Source organism: Lepidothrix coronata, unplaced genomic scaffold (genome assembly GCF_001604755.1).
Source record: "Lepidothrix coronata isolate B3197 unplaced genomic scaffold, Lepidothrix_coronata-1.0 Scaffold72, whole genome shotgun sequence".
In the NCBI taxonomy this organism is placed as follows: Eukaryota; Metazoa; Chordata; class Aves; order Passeriformes; family Pipridae; genus Lepidothrix; species Lepidothrix coronata.
Genome location: NW_016690252.1, coordinates 1,699,529 through 1,721,632, shown reverse-complemented (window position 1 = coordinate 1,721,632; position 22,104 = coordinate 1,699,529). Strand labels below are relative to the sequence as shown.

The 22,104-nt window shown below is 44.2% G+C and overlaps 1 protein-coding gene across 3 annotated transcripts; it reads right to left on the bottom strand.

The window, feature by feature from the left end:
* Positions 1-220: 220 nt before the first annotated feature.
* Positions 221-22,078, bottom strand: DCAF12 (DDB1 and CUL4 associated factor 12). Of its 3 annotated transcripts, none has more exons than XM_017819027.1 (9): positions 21,804-22,078; positions 20,582-20,836; positions 10,344-10,550; positions 9,075-9,135; positions 5,921-6,114; positions 4,770-4,835; positions 4,408-4,570; positions 1,151-1,335; positions 221-414 (listed from the first exon to the last, which is right to left on the bottom strand). In XM_017819027.1, exons 1-9 carry the CDS (start codon positions 21,882-21,884, stop codon positions 256-258), a joined length of 1,371 nt encoding a protein of 456 aa, XP_017674516.1. In that variant the 5' UTR covers positions 21,885-22,078; the 3' UTR covers positions 221-255. The 3 variants fall into 3 exon arrangements, with proteins under 3 accessions (XP_017674516.1, XP_017674517.1, XP_017674515.1); XM_017819028.1 differs by lacking the exon at positions 21,804-22,078 and adding an exon at positions 21,201-21,303; XM_017819026.1 differs by lacking the exon at positions 21,804-22,078 and adding an exon at positions 20,929-21,084.
* Between the last annotated feature and the right edge of the window lie 26 nt (positions 22,079-22,104).

Here is a 22,104-nt window from a genome sequence, read left to right as displayed (position 1 = left end):
GGGGGGGAAAGAGTCATTTGGAGTAAATACAATAAAAAAGGATTTCAAAACCCCTTCATATAAAGGATCAAGGAGGTTAAAGGAAAAAACTGGTTCAAAAAGATGTACAAAAACTGTTGGAGACCAACAGAAAACTCTGCCAAAAAATAACTTGCGCTTAAATCAGGAATCAATGGCATCACACAATTTTGTTGTTAAAAAAGGAAAAGAAAAGTGGAAATCTGTGTAAAGATCAGCATTTATGAAGAGTTATCATTAGCTCCAGAGACCAGCGTAATTCCCATGAAGTCCTGATGGAAGGGGGCCTCCTGCCACAAAGAGTTTCGTTCCAGACGAGTCGTAGCAGTGGGTGTAAACAGCATTTGGGAAGTAATTTATATCAGAAAAATAATTCCTCCAGGTTTCATCATGGTTCTGTTAAAGGAAAGTTTAGATCATTATTGTTGCCAACCAAACCCAAAACCCTGTTTCACAAAAGCAGAAAGTATCTTCCAGAGCTTAAAAAGAGTTGTTTCCTCTGAATGCTCCTGAAACTTCATACAGATCAACTAAAAGATATCAGCTCTGAAGCTTTTTCTGTGGACATTTAGGCCAAACATTGGAACGGGGAGGTGAAGGGTAGGGACATCACAGTGATATAAATGGTAATGGAGCTAAGTTAAACAAAGCCATTAACTTGTTTATGATAACATACAGGAAACTGAACACAAGTGCCTGCCATAGCATTACCTCAGGAAGCCACAATTTCTAAAACTGCACACAATTAAATTAAATCTCTCTTGCTCTGAGTATCACATTAGAGTAGCATGGCTCTAAAGGAATACTATTTCTGTTTGAGTTTCGGAAAACTAGGAGTTAGATTACATTTGAAAATATAAAAATATACAATCTAGTTCACCTATGAATCAGTGCATAAGAACAGTAGTCAGTATGCCTCACACTCGGGCAGCTAACCTTCGGTACCCTTTCTAAAGCTTTTGTAGAAAGCAATTCTGCAGCACTTCTTGCTTCTCACTGTTAGTTGTCAGTACATGATCCCTGTTTGACTGGGGCACATTTCACACAACAGCTCCCATTACCACAAGAAGAACCAGCTCAAGCCCTACAGTATTCCTGTGTAAAGGGTCTCCTACAGTTACAACCTACTCACCAGCCAGCCTTTCCCAGTTGTCAGCTTCAAAATTTCACCTCCTCCTAATTTTTGCTTTGGGCCATAGCAGGCATGGGGGGGCTTTTCATCCAGGAACCTCTGGGCTCTGATATCGTAGAACAACAGGGAACCTTGCCCTGTTCCCACGGTGATGATGTGCTCATAGAAGCTCACTGACCGGATACCTGTCAAGCAGAGAAGGGATAGACAGAGCAGTAAGGAAGAGGGATGCTTTGTCTCTGCAGGGCTGTTATTTCATGTCTAACACTACCTTCTAGTGTTCTCCACAACTGCTACAGAGCAGTGCAGACAGATCCCACTGATGCTGCTGAAACAGCAGCTTCGATGACACACACTAATGCCCTGCTCCTCTGAGGCCATCGGCTACACCGCGGGGGCACAGTAAGAAGCCTCATCTTCAACAGGGCCCAGCTCTGCCAGATAAGCCATTTAGGGTCAAGAGCACCTTTGTTCTGTATGTAGGAATCTGCAATTTGCAAATTCTCTATTTATTGTGCAAAAGGTTTGTTCTGTGCAAGCACTCTACTCCAAACAACTCTTCAGTGCAGATTAAACTCCACCAAATCTGTGATCCTCCTTCCTGCACAGCGTAATGCCAGGTTATAAAACCTAGGCCTTTTTAAGCCCTCTTTGAAGTACCACTGAATTACAGCCTAAACAAGCATACAAACAGGAGGGGAAAAGAGTGAGTTCTGCCAGCTACATCCACGTGCCAAATGCTGTTACTGTACCAAGTGGGGCTGAACTTCTAACGTCCTGGAATACACCAGTACGCACATGGGACAGACAACACCTGGGAGCTGCAGGTACAGTCAGGGAGCTCCCCTTTCCCCTCTGCAGAGAGTCCTAACTAGAAACGCATCCTCATCCTTCTGCCTCCCCAGCCTGATGTTATATCCACAGCCACCAGCATCCATGACACACACTTGGAACAGGTAAGGCCACACTGCCCTGCTCCAGATGTGAGGTGAAGTCTTGACTGCAGGTTTAATAGGTGGGAAACCACTGTGCAAGTCACACCTGCTGAAGGAAATTTACCAGATTCATGTAAGAATCTCCACTTTAACTCACAATTACAAACGCACCTGAGCAAGCTGCAGACTTACTCCCCCCACCCCCAGCACATGGGCCTAGCTCTGGCACACACACTTCAAGCCCTCTGCAATCAGCAAAAGCAGTCACTTATCTAAGAGGAGAAAGGCACAAGAGTGGACCTCCTCTTGTTTTTGCTCCAGAAGTGCTCTTGACAAGCAATTCAGAAGAATACTTACTTCACAGAAACAGGTGATGGAGTATGAAGGCAGATGGCATACGCTTTTCAATGGAATTTGTTAATAAAAAGCTATAAAATGAAGAATATCTGTGGATATCTCTCTAACCAAAAAAAATTAAGTGATGCACCCACACTACTAACAGGATATTTAGAACAGGCTTTCAAAAACAGCTCTTCAAACTGGCTCCTAAAGGGCTGAAGTACCCCAGATTAACCATTCCTATCAAACTAAAAGCACAACCTGTGCCTAGAACTGATCACAGTAAGCTATCCTACATTCCCAGCACTCTACCTACCACCTGTGGACCTGGACAGCAAATTGAGCGCCACTCCTAAGTGGCAGATCCCAGAAGGAAATGCAGATGCAGTGGTGTGTCCTACACAGGGAGCAGACACAGAGTCTGTGCTGCATTAGCACTGCTGCCTGCAGGACACCAAGTCAAGGGCACACGACACTGCTCTGCCACGTGAACAGAGAGCAGCTGCTTTTGTGGATCAAGACCTACAGTCCAGGGCCTGCACTTCCCTGTACAGCTCTAAGAAAAGCAACACTTATAAGATGCATTAAAAAGCATTCACTGCCTTCTCATGTAGAGCAGACAGGGTTCAACCGGGGGAAAATCAGCCCCAGTTCCAGTCTTGCTAAGCCACAACCTTTCTCTGACCTGCTTTTGTGTACAACACGAGTGAACTGAATGGACTTACCACATTCACCAGGTGCACTTGGAAACTTAAAGCACATTCAGCTACTACTTCAAAGCACTTGAAGTCAGATTTTATTCCACAAATCAATAAGGAGCCTGCTTTCTAGAGGTGCTGCACCATTCCAAGCCCCAGGGAGATCAACAGAAAGTTGAAACACTCAGTATCTTGGGAATTACTGTTATTTACGTGCCTCCATCACCAAGCCAAATAAAAAGATCCAGCTACTATGCAGCACAGAAAACAGCACTAAACAAAGGCTTTCACCAGATGTGAAATGGAGATGCCCTGCAGATACTCCCCACACACAGATTATCCCCCCAGCAGGGATGGTCACATACTCGAGGCAGAATCTTTCAGCCACCATTGGAGCAAGTCAGGACAAGGCGTGTTGCTGGTAAGATGTTGAGGTGACCTTCCCTGACACAACAGATACTTCTCCCGTACATGAAAGAAGCAGACCCTGACATTGATCTAGACAAGATTGTTCTGTAACTACATAAATAAAGTTTTCCTAAATCCTTGCCTACATACATCCTCTTCTGGTAACTTGCCCGATGAAGAGATGGATGCCCAAAGCCAAGCTAAATAAGGACTGCAATTTATTAGTCTGGGGTTAATATGGCACAGGGCCTTCTCATGCCTGATAATAAAGGGTAAGTAAGAAGTTTATGGAACCATGGACCCTGCAAGCCCTCAGGCCCGGCCTGGTGAGAGGTTCAATTGCACATATTGCATTCATGTGAGAAAAGGAAACAGCAGTCAAATCACACTGAAAATCAGGAGTCTCACTCATGGCTTTAAAATTACAAAGCAAGCACAGACTCCCAGTATGATAGCAGAGAGCAGACAACATGCCTTCTTTCCTAATTCCCAGAGAAAAATGCAAGAACAGTATAAAGAGTGGCAAAACGACTAGATTTGGTCCGAGAGGAATTAAAATAGAATAAGACACAGTAAAAAATATGCTGAAGTAAAATGCACACTTTTAAAAGTCCAGTAATATTCGAATGGGTTACAATTTAGTTGATCATAAAGGCACTGATATTGCCCTTCACTAGATTTCAGAGCTGCTGTCACATTTGGTGTTGGTTGCTCACGGAATGCTGTCATAAAAGCAAAACCTATATATACACACTATTAATTATTTAGTCTATCACAGGAAAAACCCTTCCTGTTAATTAAAAGCTTGACTTACTGCAGTCTTAACAGCTACTTCTGCAAGAAAATCATTTGAAGCACCTTTTGACAGGTTTCTTACCACTGCCTCGTTCTTTGGAACAGACGGATTTAACATTGTGGGAAGGCTGCCTTGGGTCCAGGAAGGAGACGTGTGCCTGTGATCCTACTGCATACACTGACCACTCCTGACCATAAGCCAAACACACGTTCTCCCTGCAGTATGGCAACTTTGTGGAAAGTAACTGGAAAGAGAAAACATAAAAATCAATCCTTTACAAGAGTAGGATGTTAATAGAACAGTTCTGTAAGGTATGTTCAAGGAAGTTGCAGTGAAAAAAACCCAAAATGCAGCTGAAAAATAAGTTGACTGCAAAAATATAACCTGACCCAAAGAAAAACTGAAAGCAATGGGGTGCCTTATCTGAACAAACAGAAAAGCACCTTTGATAGTGTGAGCTCTGCCTTCCAAAGATGAAAATACCCATCCAGGGACACTGCTCCCAGCTCCTATTAAAAGGAGAAATAAAAAAAAAAAAAAAGAGTTAGTTTCTGTATTATAGATGTCCTTACAAACTCACTCTAAACTAGGCAAGTGGCACACTCTGGATTGAACTCATCCACAATCCTGTACAGGCTTTATCAGGATACATTTTCTTTTTACAGTGTTCTTCATAGAATACAATACGGTACAAAGATGGCAGGTAGAACAACAGTTAATAAAAGAGTAAATAAGAAATAATAACTTTTGAAACCATAAATGTTGTTAGGCAATTAAATAGTGAATTATTAGACAGTACAAGCTAGAGTTGACATGTCCCTTCAGCAGGTCCCACATTGATTCTAACCCTGAAGCACTATAGGCACTATACTGAAAAAGCTACATGAAATGTCCATCCTAGAGTAGTAACTAACTAAAGTAGCTATTGTGAAAAATACAGCCTACAGGAGCACTGTGCTTCTGAGAGCACACCACCTTTGCTTCAGACCTTCTCTGTTCTTTGAGGGCAGGAAAAACAAAAGTAATGGAGGATGAACTGCTACTCCCATTAGTAATAACGGGAGATCAGCATGGGGGAGGTTAGCATTTAGCATTGGCCAAATACCAACAAAATGACACCAAAGCAAGCACTGGTGCCTGCCCTGTGAGTCAGGCACCTCACCTGCTGAGCAATCCAGAAAGGATTCAAGCATCAAAACAGGAACTGCTAAGAGTAAGCTGGTCTTCGCAAAGGGGGAAGGAAAGTAGCAAGAGCATTCAAGAATTGAGGATTCAAGCTGCAAGAGATGTTTTGGTGTTTTATTTGCTTCTTGCAAATACTCCTTGTCTCCCCTGCTTAGGATGCAAGTCTAAAATCAAACCCACAGGAAAACTGTGCCTTCTGAAAACATCTCTTTTTTTTTTTTTTCTCCTGGATTCTCCCATTCACTTGGGCAGAAGCAAACACAGCAAGTGAAGACAAGGACGCAAAAGAATCAGAGAAAAAAAATATTAGCTTGCTTCTCCAGTATGTTCAGTTTAGATTATTTTGTTCTTTTTCTAATACATAGGGACAGTTTTGGGACTTCTCAACTGCCTTACTCATCTTACTCACCTTGTTCTTATTGTTGAAGGCCAATGCTCGGACTTTGCAGTTGTCAGGGTTGGTGTTCTCCTTGGGGATGTCCTTCAGAGCGCTGTGTGTTATGTGGGCATAGACAGGAACTTGAGAGAGGTTATGCCTAGCATCACTTTTGGACAACACATCCTCTGTGACTTCCCAGAGACCCATTGAACCATCCCGGGAACCTGATCAAATAGTCCATAAATAAACAGTCCATTTCACATACATGTAACTCCCCTCTTTAAAAAGGAAGAAACAGTAGGGTCTGAAAGAAAGGATACTATTAATTTAATCTAACTGAACACACTGTTGGTGCCCACGTATTAATTAACAAAAATGTGATTTTACTGAGCTCTGAAGTTCATAATGTTTGAACTCATTATCAGCTGTTTGTCTACAGAGTTTCCAAGCAGCTGGATCACCTCATCTGTTTTCAAACTGATTAGGATGCATCAAAAACCACAACCCTGTACAAGAATCACCATTAGAGATTCGCACACAGAACGACTTGACTCAGAAGTGACTGAATAGCCTTTGGGTTCAGCCTGAGCCTGGCTTACCAAGGCTGAGATGACAGCTTGTTAAACCAATGCAAAAAAAACCTCCAAAACTCAGTTGGATTTATGCCTATTTGGGTTCATTTGATTTCTATCTGTATGCTTATGGATAAGCACACAGTCATTCGTGAGCTGAACAGAAACAGCTATTTCAGAGCACAGTTTGTACCACTTTGAATGAAATCTATTTAAAAAATTATTTCGCTAAAATGGGCCACTTCTTAAAAGAATGTAACATAGGAACTGAGGTTAAACAAGCAAGAACTCATTTTACTTTTTTCTTACCGAATTTGATGACATTAATCCAAAACATGAATCGCTAACAGTAATAATACTGGATGAAGAAAGCTGAATGTCTTTGGTTTACAGATCAACACAGTCTTCATCCAAGGCCTTATACCCATCACTTCTGGTGTTCAGGCAACTCACTTTCATATAAGTCAGATCTGACAGATTTGACAGGTACCTCAATTTCTTCTCTACATAATGTGAAAAATATATGCCTCCTTCTGTCAAACAGAATTCATAATTAAGATGTCAGAAAAGACTAAGTATTTACACCAGACTATTAAATTTACTGTCTCTTAAGCAGAACACTGTTGCAATATGGGTTGTTTGGCACAGGAGAAGTGGCTTTGCTCCCTCATGGATGGATTCGGGTATTTGGCACTATCACCTACTACAGACAAATACAAAAGGAGCATCCTAATGCAGCAGGCAGCAGGTGACACAACATCTTGCCACTCCATTATATGCCATTGGTTTTAATGGCAGCTAATCTTGTTTGTTATGGAGGCTGAATACTCGGCAGTAGAATTTCTGAAGGTCTTGATGTACCTTAGGAAGAAGCTGTCCCTGTTAATAGCCCTGTCAGTTTCCCCTGGCAGGGGAAAAGGCCCATGTATGTTGTTCAACTGGTTAGCCCTGAAGCCAAGCAGAGTATCATTTGCTTCCCTAAGCTCATGACATCCTGGGGATTACTCATCTCATCCAGAGCTTTTGCCATGGAAATCTTTTTGCCCAGCCAGCACAGCTGAGTGGACTGTTGTATTCTTCCTCAGCTTTGGCTGCTTAGTCAAGAGTTTGACTTACAGACTAGACTTAGGGACTACTGAAATACACTGCAGAAGGTTTTAGAGTCCTGCCTCGTTCTTGTTGAAGTTAAAACAAGCACAAGGAATAATAAGCCCCTAGTCCTCTTTCAACAGCTTTGACTGCAGTGAGAAAGGCGTTGCCCAATCTCTTAACCAGATGGGTGTGATCTGCCATGGGACCAAAGGACTTTTTTCTTCCTGGGGCACTTAACTTGCCTCAAGAAAGTAACAAAAAATTTGCATCTAGTTTTTTAAATCAGATAAAAGTATTTGCCGTATCCTGGATGTCTGAAGTTCAAGTATTTCTACTCTGCACTTTCAGATACAGATGGAGTTGAAATCTATAAGATTAAAACCATGTCAGAAGTTCACTGTCTTTTTTATCTCTTAATTAGGATTGTCTGTGAGCTCTGAAGAGATCAGTTTAGCAACCAGTCTTGCTTAATTGCTTTCAACAAGTTTTCCCTGGTGTCTCAGGTCTGGAGACTGGAAGCTACATCTTGCCTGCTGTAAGGACCACAGAGCAGAGAACACAGCAGCCTTCTACTCACACATCCACCCCTGACCTTTGCAAAACATTGGGAGCTGTGCATTCCACTGGATCCTTATCCTTCCCTTGGATATCAGTAATCATCCTCTAGCTGATAGTGCAGGGGTTTTTATGTAGATATTTGGGGCAGAGACTTGCAAGGATCAACTTTCATGTTAAATTAAAAAATCAAATTCCAGGATTAACTTTTTGATTTTGGAAAACAAAACTTCCACTGAACTACACTAACAATTCAAGGACTTGACTTTTATATAAGACTGCTATGATCTTCTGTCACCTGCAGTTCAACAACTCTGTGTGCAGAACACTACTACACCCTGTCAGCACAGAAAGGCAGTGAACTACTAAATTAATGCAACAGCCTATTATTACTGCTGCCTTTATCTAACTTTATGAAGTTACACTGATTATCCAATTAGTTACTAAACAGTCAGTAACTGAGTTTTTCTATTACAGCCTTCTGGAATAATTGCCTTAGTGTAAGTGCACATGTACATACACATATATACACACACACAACTGTACTGACAGCTTGACAAAAGAGAGTTTAATTAGTCTTTCACACGACTTCAGGAAACTGATGTTGCTCTGCAGTATTCCAAAGTTATCAAATGATAATTAAAACTCCTCTTGAAATTATTCCTCTTATGTGGAACCATTTACTGTAACTCATTGTGTTTAAAGATCTCCTCATGGCAACACCTACTAGAAACACAGGAATATTCTCTCTGATACTAAAAAAATCAAAGATCTAGATCAAGTGTTTAAATAGCCTCAGTAGTTCTAAGTGGTTTCAACTGCCGTGATAGAGGTGCTTTCTGAAGACTCATAAAATGTTGTAATTCAGCATAAAATTCTGGAGAGGAGGAAAGTTTAAAACAAAAAAGGAAAGGCAAAACCCCCACCAACCAACCAGAAAAACAGAAGAAAAAGTTTGACTTTACCAGAAACAGCCATAGTATCACTGATCCATGCAATTGAAAATATCCAATCCTTATGTCCATCCTAAAAGAAGAAAGACAGATTTTTCTGTGCCATAATACTCCAGAGTAGTCTCAAAGCAGACAAATGCTCTCCACTTGGATTTTTAGTACAAACTCAGAAGGACAGACCTACACTGAAAAAAGGTTCCAGTATCAAGCTGGAGCAGTTTAAGTACCCATTAGTAACTTTCACTTTTTGGGTTTTGAACTGTATAACTAATGGAGAGAAATTAGGTGTTGGAAAAACAGGCCTTTGACCAAGGATAAATTGACCCCAGTTCTAAGGACTCCGATTTTCCATTTTGAAAGCAGCATTCTGTACTTCTGCAAGTGCACATCCTAATATAAAAAGTAACCAAAATCTTGTGTTTATGATACATGACCTACAGATTAATATTTCAAGCCTATTATTTCAAGAATCTCTTCTTTAGGAAATGAAAAACCTGTGTGTGTGGGGAAAAAAGACCATAAGGCTCTAGTTCTGTTTGAAAAGATAAAAGGTCACGTAAATGAAGAGCAAGTCATGCAAATCTTCAGAGTCAGGTCTTGCTGTAGCTGGTTATCTGCTGCTGCAGAACTCTGACCCGACCTCTGTTGTTGTAGCTAACGCCCATATGAAGTCCTGAATAAAAAGGAGAAATGAGAGAGAAGCACTCATGGGACACCACTATACTAATTTCAGATTTTTTTAAAAGACTGGATGTTTTAAAAAGGCCTCAGGACATTTCAGAAATAAAACCAGTATGAGAGTCTATCTAACTGCCAGCAGCCACTGGGTCAGAACTAACCTTCAAAGCCAAGTTTCACCTCTGGAATAATACATCTGTAAACTGCACTGGATAAGCGGAAAATCGGAACAACTTGCATCACCTTTTAAATTTCCCAAAAGAGCTTTTTCACTGTTAGTAGCTTGAGAAGTCATCACCACAATTGGACTTTAACATTCAGGATTTTGTCACATTTTCAGTGCTCAAAGGTGATCTGAAATAGATCTGAATGAGGGTGAGGAAGAAGTCTGACTCAGAATCCTGAGAATCCATTCACATGTTTATGTACTCACTCGGCTACCACGTCAAAAATGACAACTCAACTGGGAATGTTTTCAGGCTTTCAGCAATTCACTCTCCATTACAAGACTCCCAAATCTTAACCTTGCTCTGACCTTACACACTTCAAAGTAGTAGTTCTTGTAAGCGACAGAATAAACCTTCCCCAGGTTCTCCCACTTACATCTCCCACACAGACAGGATCGAGTGTAGGCAGGCGATAAATTGCAAGACTGTTGGGGTTGTCTCCACCTGTGGCCAGGAGGGTCCTCGAGGGGTTGAGCTCGATGGCATGAATGCCACATCCCTGCTGGTTCACCATGCCCGGTTCACGATCCTTCAGAATAGGAATCTTGGTAATTTGACCAGTCTGGACATCTACTACAAATAACTGGGGAAAAAAAAACAGACAAGTAAGTCGTCATGGAACAGACAAGAAAAACAAGACGGTCAAATATCCTCCTTATTTTGAACTGACATTCTTTTCTAGTTGAAATATATAAATACTTCCATTATGGCACAAATTCCTTCTCAAACCCAGTAAACTAACAATGACAGTGGGTTTTATTTCAATCAACCCATTTGGTTTTCACAGCAATGAGAGAAATCTGTCATGAGAGGCTTCCTATTTAACAAAACCCTTGAATATAAATTTTTTCCCTGTTGAGTATGAGAAAAGAGTATTTTTTTCAGGTTCTCTGTGCCACAGTGAGAAAGAGACCCACCTCAAAAGAGCCGGTAAGTCCCACAGAGCTCAGCACAAGTCTCCTGCCTCCCAGAGAAGAGATTTACTGCGAAATATTAGCTTTGGCAGACTGACACTTTATAAATCTATGTAACTGGAGTTTGTTTTCTGATGATACATGGGAAATAGTAACTAAATACAGTTCTGCCAGCATAAACACCTGAAAAAAAACGTATCTAGCTACATAACTCATCCTGTAAAAAGTCTAGAAATTGGAGCAGTATGTCACTGGCCCCTTGTCAGAAAACTCTTTTTTATAAAGCCTTACAAGTCTTCAAACAGACATTATAGCCAGAGCTATGTCAGTTCAAATATATACAACCACGGGGTTGCAGTTTAAGCCAGAACAAAGGTTTACATTGCCTGCCAAAGGGCACTTTCGTCTGGGAGGCTCTTGGGCTGGGTCATTTCACAGATGGTGTTCAGAGGGCAGCTGCACCAACAGTCAAACAGAGGACACAAAGACTGTGAGGGAACACAAGTGAAGCAAGGAAATGGTGGATCTGAAGCTGACTTGGCACTAAGGAAAGTGATGTAGAATCACAGCCCAGGATTATAATTAAATTTCACATCACCTTAAGTCTGTTCCTTCTATAACCAAAGAATGTTGTCTCAAAGCCTCTGGAAGTGAACCGAAGACAACAATAACAACAAAAAAAATCTCAATACCGTTTAAAAGATAAACATCTCCAGGAAATCATTCTGCAATTGTCAGGCATTTCTAAAAGGACAGAACAGAAATCCAGGGGTTCTCAGAGGTAAGTAATACATAACAAGCTGCTTTTGGTGAACTCTTACAGACTGTAGATCTATTCTTTAATAGAAGCATAAGAAAAAAAAAATTAGAATCATATTTATTACTTAATGTACTGAACTAGCAGAATATTAATGTCAAATAAAAGCCTAATTAAGTATGGTATGTTAAACACATTCGACAGACAAAGATTAAAATCTGTTAATTGCTATTTGTGTGTTGTGTCTAGAACTGTGCATCACCTTCAACTCACAGTGATCTGCTGTCAGCAGCAGCCTTGCACAGACTGATCCTACAGGGACTGCATTTTCATGGTTACTTCTTTACTTTGCATGCAGAAGTGGGGTATGACAGCAGGTGAGATGCAGCTGAGTTGGAAGGAGGCACTCCTCACTTTTCTCAAGCCTCACAATGCAGTTCACAGCCTGAGACAGCTGGTAAAAGGTCTGAGCAGTAACTGCTCCCCAGCTTGATAAGGGACTTGGTAAGGAACTCTGGGTAGTTTAAAAACAACCACCACCTTCCTAGAGTAAAACAAGCAAGCACTGTCTGTACCTGCGGAGACTGTTCCATCACCTGGGTCAGGACAGGAAGCCAGAAGCTCACACTTGAAAGCTGCACCACTGCCTGCCTAGAAATCTTCCCTGTAAATCCAGCACAAGAAGCCAAGAGAATCCAAACAGTTGTTAGACACTTCTAAAGCCATAAAGGCAGAAATGCTAAGAAACAAGAGAGGCACCCAGTTAAGAGTGCAGAAAATTTGAATACTGTTTCAAGAGTTTTAAAGACTCTAGAGTAAATAAAATACAAAATATTTGCTAGTCTTGAAATAAGTACATCTGCAAACAACTCCAAAGCAGCCTGGACACGATGGCTTGACAAAGTCCTGATAACCGGCAGTAATTTTCTGTGTTATCTCAAGCAGGTATAAGAACTTTTTTCACTGCTACTCATTATACAGAAACTAAAAACCAGCCCCCAAAGTCTTTCCTGGATGTAATAAACCCCCATCAACCTCCAAACACTGAACTGTGCATATTTGTCTATTGATTTCAAGCTTTGCACAAAATTCAGTTCTTCCTCCTAGTAAAACATATGCATGTTTTAAATGTTTGGCACATTAGCGTGCCAAATAACATCCAGGATTTCCCAAATCTGGATTGCTTTGGCCATCTGCCAGAAGTCCAAGGACCACACCTCATCTGGGAGAAACATCAGATTCACTATGGTGTTCTCTGCTGGACAACCTTGTTCTAACAAGGAAACAGGCTGGATGACACGGCAGAGAGAAATCCATCTTCCCTCTTTGTGTTTTTTAAAGCAGTTTAGACGCACAGCTTGCAACAGTGCTATCACTCGAGGATCAGGGTAGACAGGCATGGCCAGGTACTGCAGTTGTCAGAGCCATGCATCTTCATGATCTGGCCCTACTTTGCACACCCCTTGAGATTAATAGCTCCATGCTTACTTTTCTTTCAGCTTGCAGAAGTGGCGAGAAGTCACTTTGGCAAATGGCTCCCCTACAATTACTACATGGCTTTCCTCTTCTCAACCTGCTTATTAACAAGTTAATCAAGAGACTGCCCCACTTCATTGACTAAGGAACTTCATGAATCAGCTTGCCAAAAGTAAAGGCAGTGGCAGGGAACAGAGTATCAGAGGACCAGAGCCTGAACTGCAAAATCCACCTGTCTCTTATACTGATAGCAGAATAGTTTGATGGTTTTTCCATATTTCCATTTTTTGACTTGCCTTTTGGGGACAATAATTTAGGGGGGCAAAAAACCACCCAGAAAGCTAACAATTCATTAAAAATAAATTCCCTTCCTGTGTATCTTCAACTGAAAGCACTGACTTCAAACAGCAAGATTAAAAAAAGAGGGCTATGAAATGCCATTTCAAGGCAGCACATAGATTCTCTCATGTCTTCTGCTGCTGCCCCTGCACAAAGAACAGCAGACGAACAGGCAGCCCTATCCTATCTTTTAGTTGATTCTACAAGTTAATTGGAACAAAAATAAGGGGTGCCACCCTGTTTTTATGATTACACAGAATCACAGGATATGCAGAGTTGGAAAGGACCCACGAGCATCATCGAGTCCAATTCCTGGCCCTGAACAGGGCACCCCAAGAATCCCATTCATGTGCCTGAGAGCTTCTTGAGCTCTGTCAGCCTTGGTGCTGTGACCACTGCCCTAGAGAGCCTGATCCAGTGCCCAACCATCCTCTGGATGAAGAATATTTTTCTAATGTCCAATCTAAACCTCCCCCGACACAACTTTAGACCATTCAGACCATTCTATAGCTGGTCACCAGTGATACAGAGATCAGTGCCTGTCCCTCCTCTTCTCCTCACAAGGAAGTTGTAACTGCAATGAGGTCTCCCGTCAGTCTCCTCTTCTCCAGGCTGAACAGAACAAGGGCCCTCAGCCGCTCCTCATACGGCGTCCCCTCAAGGCCCTTTACCATCTTCATTACCCTCCTTTGGACACTCTGTAAGAGCTTAATATCTTTCTCATATTGCAGTGCCCAAAACTGCCACAATATTCCAGATGAGGCCGCCCCAGGGCAGAGCAAAGCAGGACAATCCCCTCCCTCGACTGGCTGGCGATGCTTTGCCTGATGCCCCCCTGGACACGGTTGGCCCTCCTGGCTGCCAGGGCACTGCTGATTCATGGCCGAGTGGTCATTGACCAGGATCCCCAGGTCCCTTTCCCAGCACTGCTTTCCAGCATCTCTTTCCCCAGCCTGTGTGAACATCCAGGGTTGCCCCACCTCAGGTGCAGAATCTGGCACTTTCCCTTTTCGAACTCAAGCAGGATGAATGGAGAGTTACAAGGCACAGAGAACATTCATGGAAGAGCCTTGCTCATTCTTCATCCAAGAAGTGCTCTTCACACACTGCTCACAGAAGTCACAGGCACATTCTTGTCATTCATACTAATGTCATTCACACATTTGAAAGAAACCCAAGATAAGCACACTGTCCTGCTAAAAATAGTCACTAAGAGAGAATCAATCATGGTCAAGTTTCACAATTGGCTTAAGCCAATCTTTGAAAATTCAAGTGCCTCCTCCTCACCCACCCAAACAGTCTGATCACCCTTTTGACAGCAACTAATGCTCAGGTAGCTGCAGGGTCAGCTGGATCATATCTCCACCTCTGGTGAAACTAACCCTACAGGAGAACCTGTCTGCTCACAAAGTAGCAAGCTGACCCAGCTGACTCCCCTGCCACAGGCACATCAGTGCCAGCCAGAACGAGCAGGTGGGAACACCCAGCGCTGCAACAGGACAACTCTGGACCAGCTGAAGCTGCTCACAGAAAGACCTCACCCCCAGCCAAGTTGGAAAATTAGTATTTGTCCTCCTTCAAATAAATTTTTTGCTAACAAAACAACAAAAGCAAGACAATGCTTATCGTGTCATTGTATTGATGCTAAAGCTGGTCACATCTGAGTAGCACTGATCGGTTTTTCCCATTTCTCAGCCTTAACTCTTATTCAGAGTGTAAACATCTCTCCTTTCTGTTCATAAAATACTTGGTATCAGGTTCCTCTGTTTTGTGGCAATACAGACTTTCTAATATATGCCAAGTCCCAAAGAAACACGGACTCTTTAAAGACTAAACTATCAAACTGGTATCATATGTCTGCTTTCTGGTGAAGATCAAAACATAGAACCATAGGATGGTTTAGGTTGAGAGGGATCTTTAAAGGTCATCTTGACCAAGCACTCAGCAGTGAGCAGGGACATCTTCACCTAGAGCAGGTTGCTCAGAGCCCCATCTAACCTGGCCCTGAATGTTTTCATGGATGGGGCATCCAGCAGCACTGTGGACAACTCATTCCATTGTGCCACCAGCCTCATGGTAAAGAACGACTTTCTTGTATCTAGTGAGAATCTGCCTTCTTTTAGCTGAAAATCATTACCTCTTGTCCTGCTGCTACAGGCTCTGTTCAATTTGTCTGTCCCCATCCTTTTTACATCCCCCTTTAAGTACTGGAAGGTGCTATAATGTCTCCCTAGAGCCTTCTCCAGGCTGAACAACCCCAACAACAGTCTTTCAGCCTCTACCCACAGAAGAGCTGCTCCATCCCTCTGATCATCCTGGTGCCTCCTCTGGACTCACTCCAACAGGTCCATGTCCTTCCTGTGCTGGGGACCCCAGAGCTGGATGCAGCACTGCAGGTGGGGTCTCACCAGGCAGAATCCCCTCCCTCACCTACTTCCCACCCTGCTTTGGATGCAGCCCAGGACAGGATTGGTTTCTGGCTGTGAGTGCACATGGCTGGGTCATGTCCAGCCTCTCACCCACCAGCACCCACAAGTCCTTCTTGGCAGGGCTGCTTTTGATCTGTTCATCCCCCAGCCTGGAATGTTACCGGGAGTTGCTCTGACCCAAGTGTAGCACCTTGCGCTTGGTCTTATTAAACCTTGTGAGGTTCCCATGGGCCCACTCTTTGAGCCTGTCCAGGTCCATCTGGATGGGATCCCATCCTTCAGGTGTGTCAACAGCACCACCCAGCTTGGTGTCATCTGCAAATCTGCTGAGTGTGCACTTCATCCCTTTGTCTATGTCATTAATGAAGATATTAAATAACACTTGGTCCCAATATGGACCTCTGAGGAGCTCCACTTGTCACTGATGTCCATTGGGACCACTACCCTCTGGATGCAACCTTCCAACCAATTCCTAATTCACCCGTCGAATCCATCATTCTCCAATTTGGAAAGAGGGATGTAGTGGGGGAACATGTCAAAGGCTTTACAGAAGTCCAGATAAGTGACATATGTAACCTTGTCCACTGATATAGTCACTCCATCACAGAAGGCCACCGGTCAGCCAGGACTTGCTCCTGGTCAAGCCGTGCTGGTTGTCTCAAATCACCTCCCTGTCCTCCATGTGCCTTAGCAGAGTTTCTAGGAGGATCTGTTCCATGACCTTCCCAGGCACAGAGGTGAGGCTGACAGGTCAGTAGTTCCCAGGTTCTTTCTTCTACCCTTTTTAAATATAGGTACCTTATTTCTCTATTTCTGGTCATCTGGGACTTCTCCTGACTGCCATGACTGTTCAAATATCATGGAGAGTGGCTTGGCAACTTATCAGGACACTAACATGCACTCATCTTAGCACAAAACTTACAGGCTGTGCAGCAGATGCAACTCAAGTGTGTAATGGCCTTGCACATCCTCCTTGAAAGGGTCCAAAGTGACATAATCCACAATGTAAAGAAACCACCTGAGAAGTGAGGAGAGGTAAAAGCACCCTGCAAGCTGGTTGACCCCGAATTCACATTTCCAAGACAAGAACGTGCCATCAGGCACTCTGCCTTGCTGTGAACCTCTGAAGCACGACTAGCTAATGGACACAGACTTCGATATCATTGGATTTGTGCATTTGTCAGTTTTTGTTTGTGTCTTGCCCTCTGTGTGTCACTTCAGGAGGCTGGCAGACAATTAACATATGCTGGCAGATAGCAAAAGAAGGAGAAGTGAGAGACTTCGTCTGCTAAAGGGCATCACACTATACCTGGCACAGAAACTACCAGGCTCTGAAGACAGACATGAGTATCACATGCAGTTGACAGAAAACCAAATACTCAATACAAGAAACAACACCTGGCTATTTACTCTGAAAGAAAGGTGAACAAAGTGATCAACTACAGGCACTAGAGGGTTATTTATGCTGAGTTTTGGTCACTGTTCATTGGACTTTGGGTAGAGCTACAGACTGCAGGAGCAGGACTTGTTATTTCCGCTCTGTAATCAGAAATGAGCTGTTGTCTTGATCCTTTATCACATGTGCAAAGCTAGGAGACACATTAACTTGGAAAGCAAGGGGAAATCATTTTTCCCATGGCCAGTTCATATTTACAGAGGGAGAAGTAACTGAGTGTTGTGTTCTCCCCACCATAATCCCAGGACTACAACACTGGGCCAATTTTATGAGATGCACAGAACAGACATGGGACCTCTTGAACAAATTTAAAGTTTCTACTAAGAAAAAAGAGCTGGTGATTTACAGCAGGGCACCCAAAGTAACACAGGAGTCTACTGAAGAGAAAAAAAGGTATCAGCCAGCATTCAGAAACCAACCCCTGCATACCTTGGAAATGCCATCTGGGCATTCAGTAAGTTAAGCACAAACACATCTATCAGGCCTGCCCAGAAAAAGAAAAAAACCCACAAACTGAATTCCAGGCACTAATAAGCTTCACAGCTGGGAAAAGAATTATATCCTGAACACATATGCATAACTAAAGGAACAAAAGAAGCTGCAAAATGATTACTGAAACTGCTTTTTAGACTTTATCTACTTTATTCTTTGTAATTTCCTGAAATAGTAAGGAGGAAAAAAACCTCCACAGGCCTCTTATGTTCAGTGTTTTTGTTTGCCATAAGCTTGTCTTCTACCAAAGTCTCAGCGTTTCTCCAAGAAGCTCGAACAGAAGATGCAGATTACAGACAGTATCTTCTTCTGAGACTTCGTGGCATCAGTGTTTGGTAATTCAGATGCCTATCAGGACACAGCCTAAAAATCTGCACCTCTCCTGAGCTTCCCTATTCAGTCATTTGAATTGGAAAACACTGAGAAGCCCATGCATGCAAGGTCTAAGAGATTTTTGCAAAGAGGAATCCTGTCTCAGCAAAGCCCAAGTGATTGCATACAGGTCCCATAATTCTAAATCTATCAGAAAAAGGATGCACTTTTAAGAAACTCAAATATTTGATTTACAGCCGCTCAACTGTGAGCGCCAGGATCCAGTGGAGAAAAATAAAGATATTTCATATGCAGAATCATACCCTAGGATAGTTTTCAAGGATAAAAAGTTACCCAGCATCACTAAACAAATCATAATCTTCATTAAAAATGTGCAATTGATGGAGAGCTCCATATTCCCATCAGTCTTTGTAGTGACTAGAACTGCCAAGTGACTAAACCCAATCCTCCTCCTTTATGACAGAAGTGTATTTTTGTTTTGTTATTAAGAATAGTGAATCCTTCTGGCACTGCACAGCCAAGGGCAATTTATAAATTATGTGCTAAAAGCGCTCAGTGCCACAGTCAAGCTCTGATTAAAATAACTGCTACAGTTTATATTTTTCTGTTGCATTAACTTTAATTAAGTGCAACTCCAATGCAGCAAACCCCATTGAAGTCAACCACGGTGTTTTAGATTTATTCCCAACTTCAGCACATGACAATCAGCAAAGGAATTTTTTCTTTATTATGTCGCTCACGAAGGAGATGAGAGAGAGGAATTTCATAATTAAGAGTGAGGAGTTTAACGCTCTACTTGCTCAAATGTGGATCCAAAGCAAACAAAGTACAGCTACTACAGTGCTTGTAACTCACACACCATATTTCACAAAGCTGCAGTGACTTCTTTTGAAATCACCGTGTTTTGCTCAACGACAGACGAGGTCTGTCTGCAATGTTAAGTCTGGCTGCGGAAGCACACACTTGGTTGCAGCACGTGCAGAGGGAACAACAATACTGCTGAATCCCTCTCCAGCTTCACGATTGTTTGGTCCCAAACAATTTTCTGCAAGGTTGCATTAACAACCCACTTGTCCATTTATCTTCGCCGCAGCTGCGCTGGAGCTGCAAAAGTTACAGAACGCAGCGAAATCACTGCAGCTCCATAAAACAGGCAGTCATCTTGCTAGAGTAAGCAAGATTTTTGGGAGCTTGTGTTTCAGCAGGAGTTTGTCTCCTGTAAGCTGCTCCACGACCAGTGCTGGCTGCTGACTGGCTGAGGAGATGAACACACGTGGAGAAAGTAGGCAGAGAGGTTCTATTTCGGGCTCATTGCTGCTAAAAGGTTGCTTTGTTTTTACAGTTAGGCCTTACTTCTTAAGAGCTACCGCATGAGAGCCTCCTGCTGTGTAACTACGAACATCTGAAATGGAAAAAAACCAACCCACTGTCCTTTGCTGGTCAGAGCACTGAGTGTGGCTCCGGGACAAAAAAGGGATCTGAAGGCAAAGAAGCAACTGCAGCAACGGATACACTTTGAGGTTTAAGAGCTGCTTGATCTGTGCATTCCTTGAAAAGTCTGGTTCATGTCTGTAGCACTAAACAACCCGCAAAGGACCAGTCTGGGATTTTGCAGTAATTCACACATGAATTTGCTTGGGCTACCAACTGTGGTGGGGAAAGTATCATCTAAGGAGTATGTCTCCTCCACTTATTAATCCCACAGGATACTGTTTTAATATTCCCCTAAAATGTTTCAAAGCATCACTTCAGGAGCCTGAGGAGTTTTTAGTTCTTGCAGAAGTATATATAGATAAATGAAGAAGAAAAGCTATTTGAACACTGCAGTTTTAGAGTGAAGAATCACCAAGTCAACAAACAAAAGATAAGCCCAAAAATCTGAAATTCTTTTTTTTATGTTTAGAACATTTCTGGCTACTCTTTTCAAAAATCTGGAGTTTAAGCACAGTTTTATAACAACTTTTAAAAGTCATCAGCACAAAACTGTGTGTAAAATCAAACCGCGTAAGACTGAGCATAAATGAAAAAAAGGGCTCTTAGCAGCCAGTTCTGCCAGGCACTGACAGCCGTCACTTAGAAACGCTAAAGCCCATCCATTAACTTCCCACCTGCAGGACTAGAGAAAAGATCCAACCCCAGTGCTGCTCTCCATCCTGCAAAGGGACGTAAATCACTCTGGAGAGATCAGACAGATGCTGTGTGCAGCGCCTGCCACACTTTCAGACGAGAACAGCTCGTCCCTGAGCACCGCCTTCACTCAAAGTTAATTTTACACGATTCTGACTCCGCTCTGAACTACTTCCTAAAGTTTTCCTTGGCAGTTCACACACTTGGACTGCAGTAAGCACCATCGGGGGGGGGGGTTGGGGGTGGAGTAATTATCAGAGGGAAAAGGAAACCGCGGGAGGTGGCACTCACCGTGTTGCATTTCGTCCCGCACACCACTTGCCGGTGGTTCAGCCACTGGGAGGCAAACACTTTATTGAGGGTTCCGAGGTGGAATTCTCTCTCCTTCAGGAGGCTGGGGAGCTGCTGGGCTGCGTATCCGTGCAACAGGCGGTGGTAGCTGGACTCATTCTGCATCCGGAGCTCCCTCCCTTTCAGGTAGTACACCAGGGACCTCTTCACCGGGGGGAGCCGTTTCCTTTTGTGCACCGAGTGATCCCACACATACTGTGAAAAATAAAGATGGAAATCGGATAAAGCAACTGGAACAAACTTTAGGCATCACCCTCCAAAATTCAACGATATTCCCGGCGGAAAACCTGCAGCCTTCCAAACCACCCACGGAACACCGTGCGTGGAGATGAGCCCCGAAACGCTGAAAGGGCCTTTAGTAGCGTGGAATTAAACATATAAATATTTGCTAAAGGAGCAGTAACGCTGCGATGATATTAACGACAGCCCGCGGCCGTTCGGCACCGTTGGGGCGACGTTTGCTCGTGGAAACGGGAAGGGCGCTCGGACCGGCAGAGGGGCAGGTTTAGAAACCGGAGGCCGGCAGGTTTGGGGGTCACACTCCGGGGATGACACCAACCGCGGGGCCCAGCGGCCTCCTCCGGCCGGGCCAGAGCTGCCCCGGCACCATCGCTCTGCCGGGCCGGGGCCGGCGCATCGCGAACGGCCGAGCCCAACGGGGCTCCGCGAGCCCGGCGGGGGGGGGGGGGTTACACCAGGACCAGGGCTGTCCTGCCTGAGTTAAACCAGGGCCAGGAGCTGCTCCTCCCCCGGTGACAGCGGGACCCGGGGCTGCCCCTCCCCTGGATCCCCCCGGTGACAGCAGGACCCGGGGCCGCCCCTCTCGGGTGACACTGCGGGCCCCGAAGGTGTCACTGGGACCCGAGGATGCCCCTCCCCGGTACCCCTGCCCACCCCGGACACCTCCCCAAGCGACACCGGGACCGGGGTCTGCCGCTCTCCAGCACCCCCTGCCCCCCCTCCCGGCACCCTCCCCAAATGACACCCGCCCCCCCGGCACCAGGACACCACCGCCCCTGGCCAGGGTCACCCCTCCCTCCCTCCCTCCCCAACTCCCTCCCTTTCTCCCTCTCTCACTCTCTCTTTCCCTTCCCCCCGGGAACCGGGGCTTATCCCCCTTCACACCGCCGAGAACAAGCGCTTCTCTCCCTCCTCCGCTTACCTGCTCCCCCTGGAGCCCCCCAGGCCCCGCGGCGGCGGCTGCCGCCGCTTTCCGCTTCCTGCTAACTGTTTTCCGGGCCATAGTAGAAGGATGAGGCTGCGGCAGCGGCTGCGGGCGAGGAGCGGCCCCACATGGAGCGGTTCGGAGCGGTTCGGGGCATATGGAGCGGGACCGGCCCGGGCTCTGTCCCTCAGGCCCCGCCGGCCGCGCCTCACGGCATTTTACGGCACCCCGAGGTTTTTTCGACTCTTGTTTTTACGACAGTCTCGTCGCAGCTTTGCGGCGGCGGCTCCGCCACGCC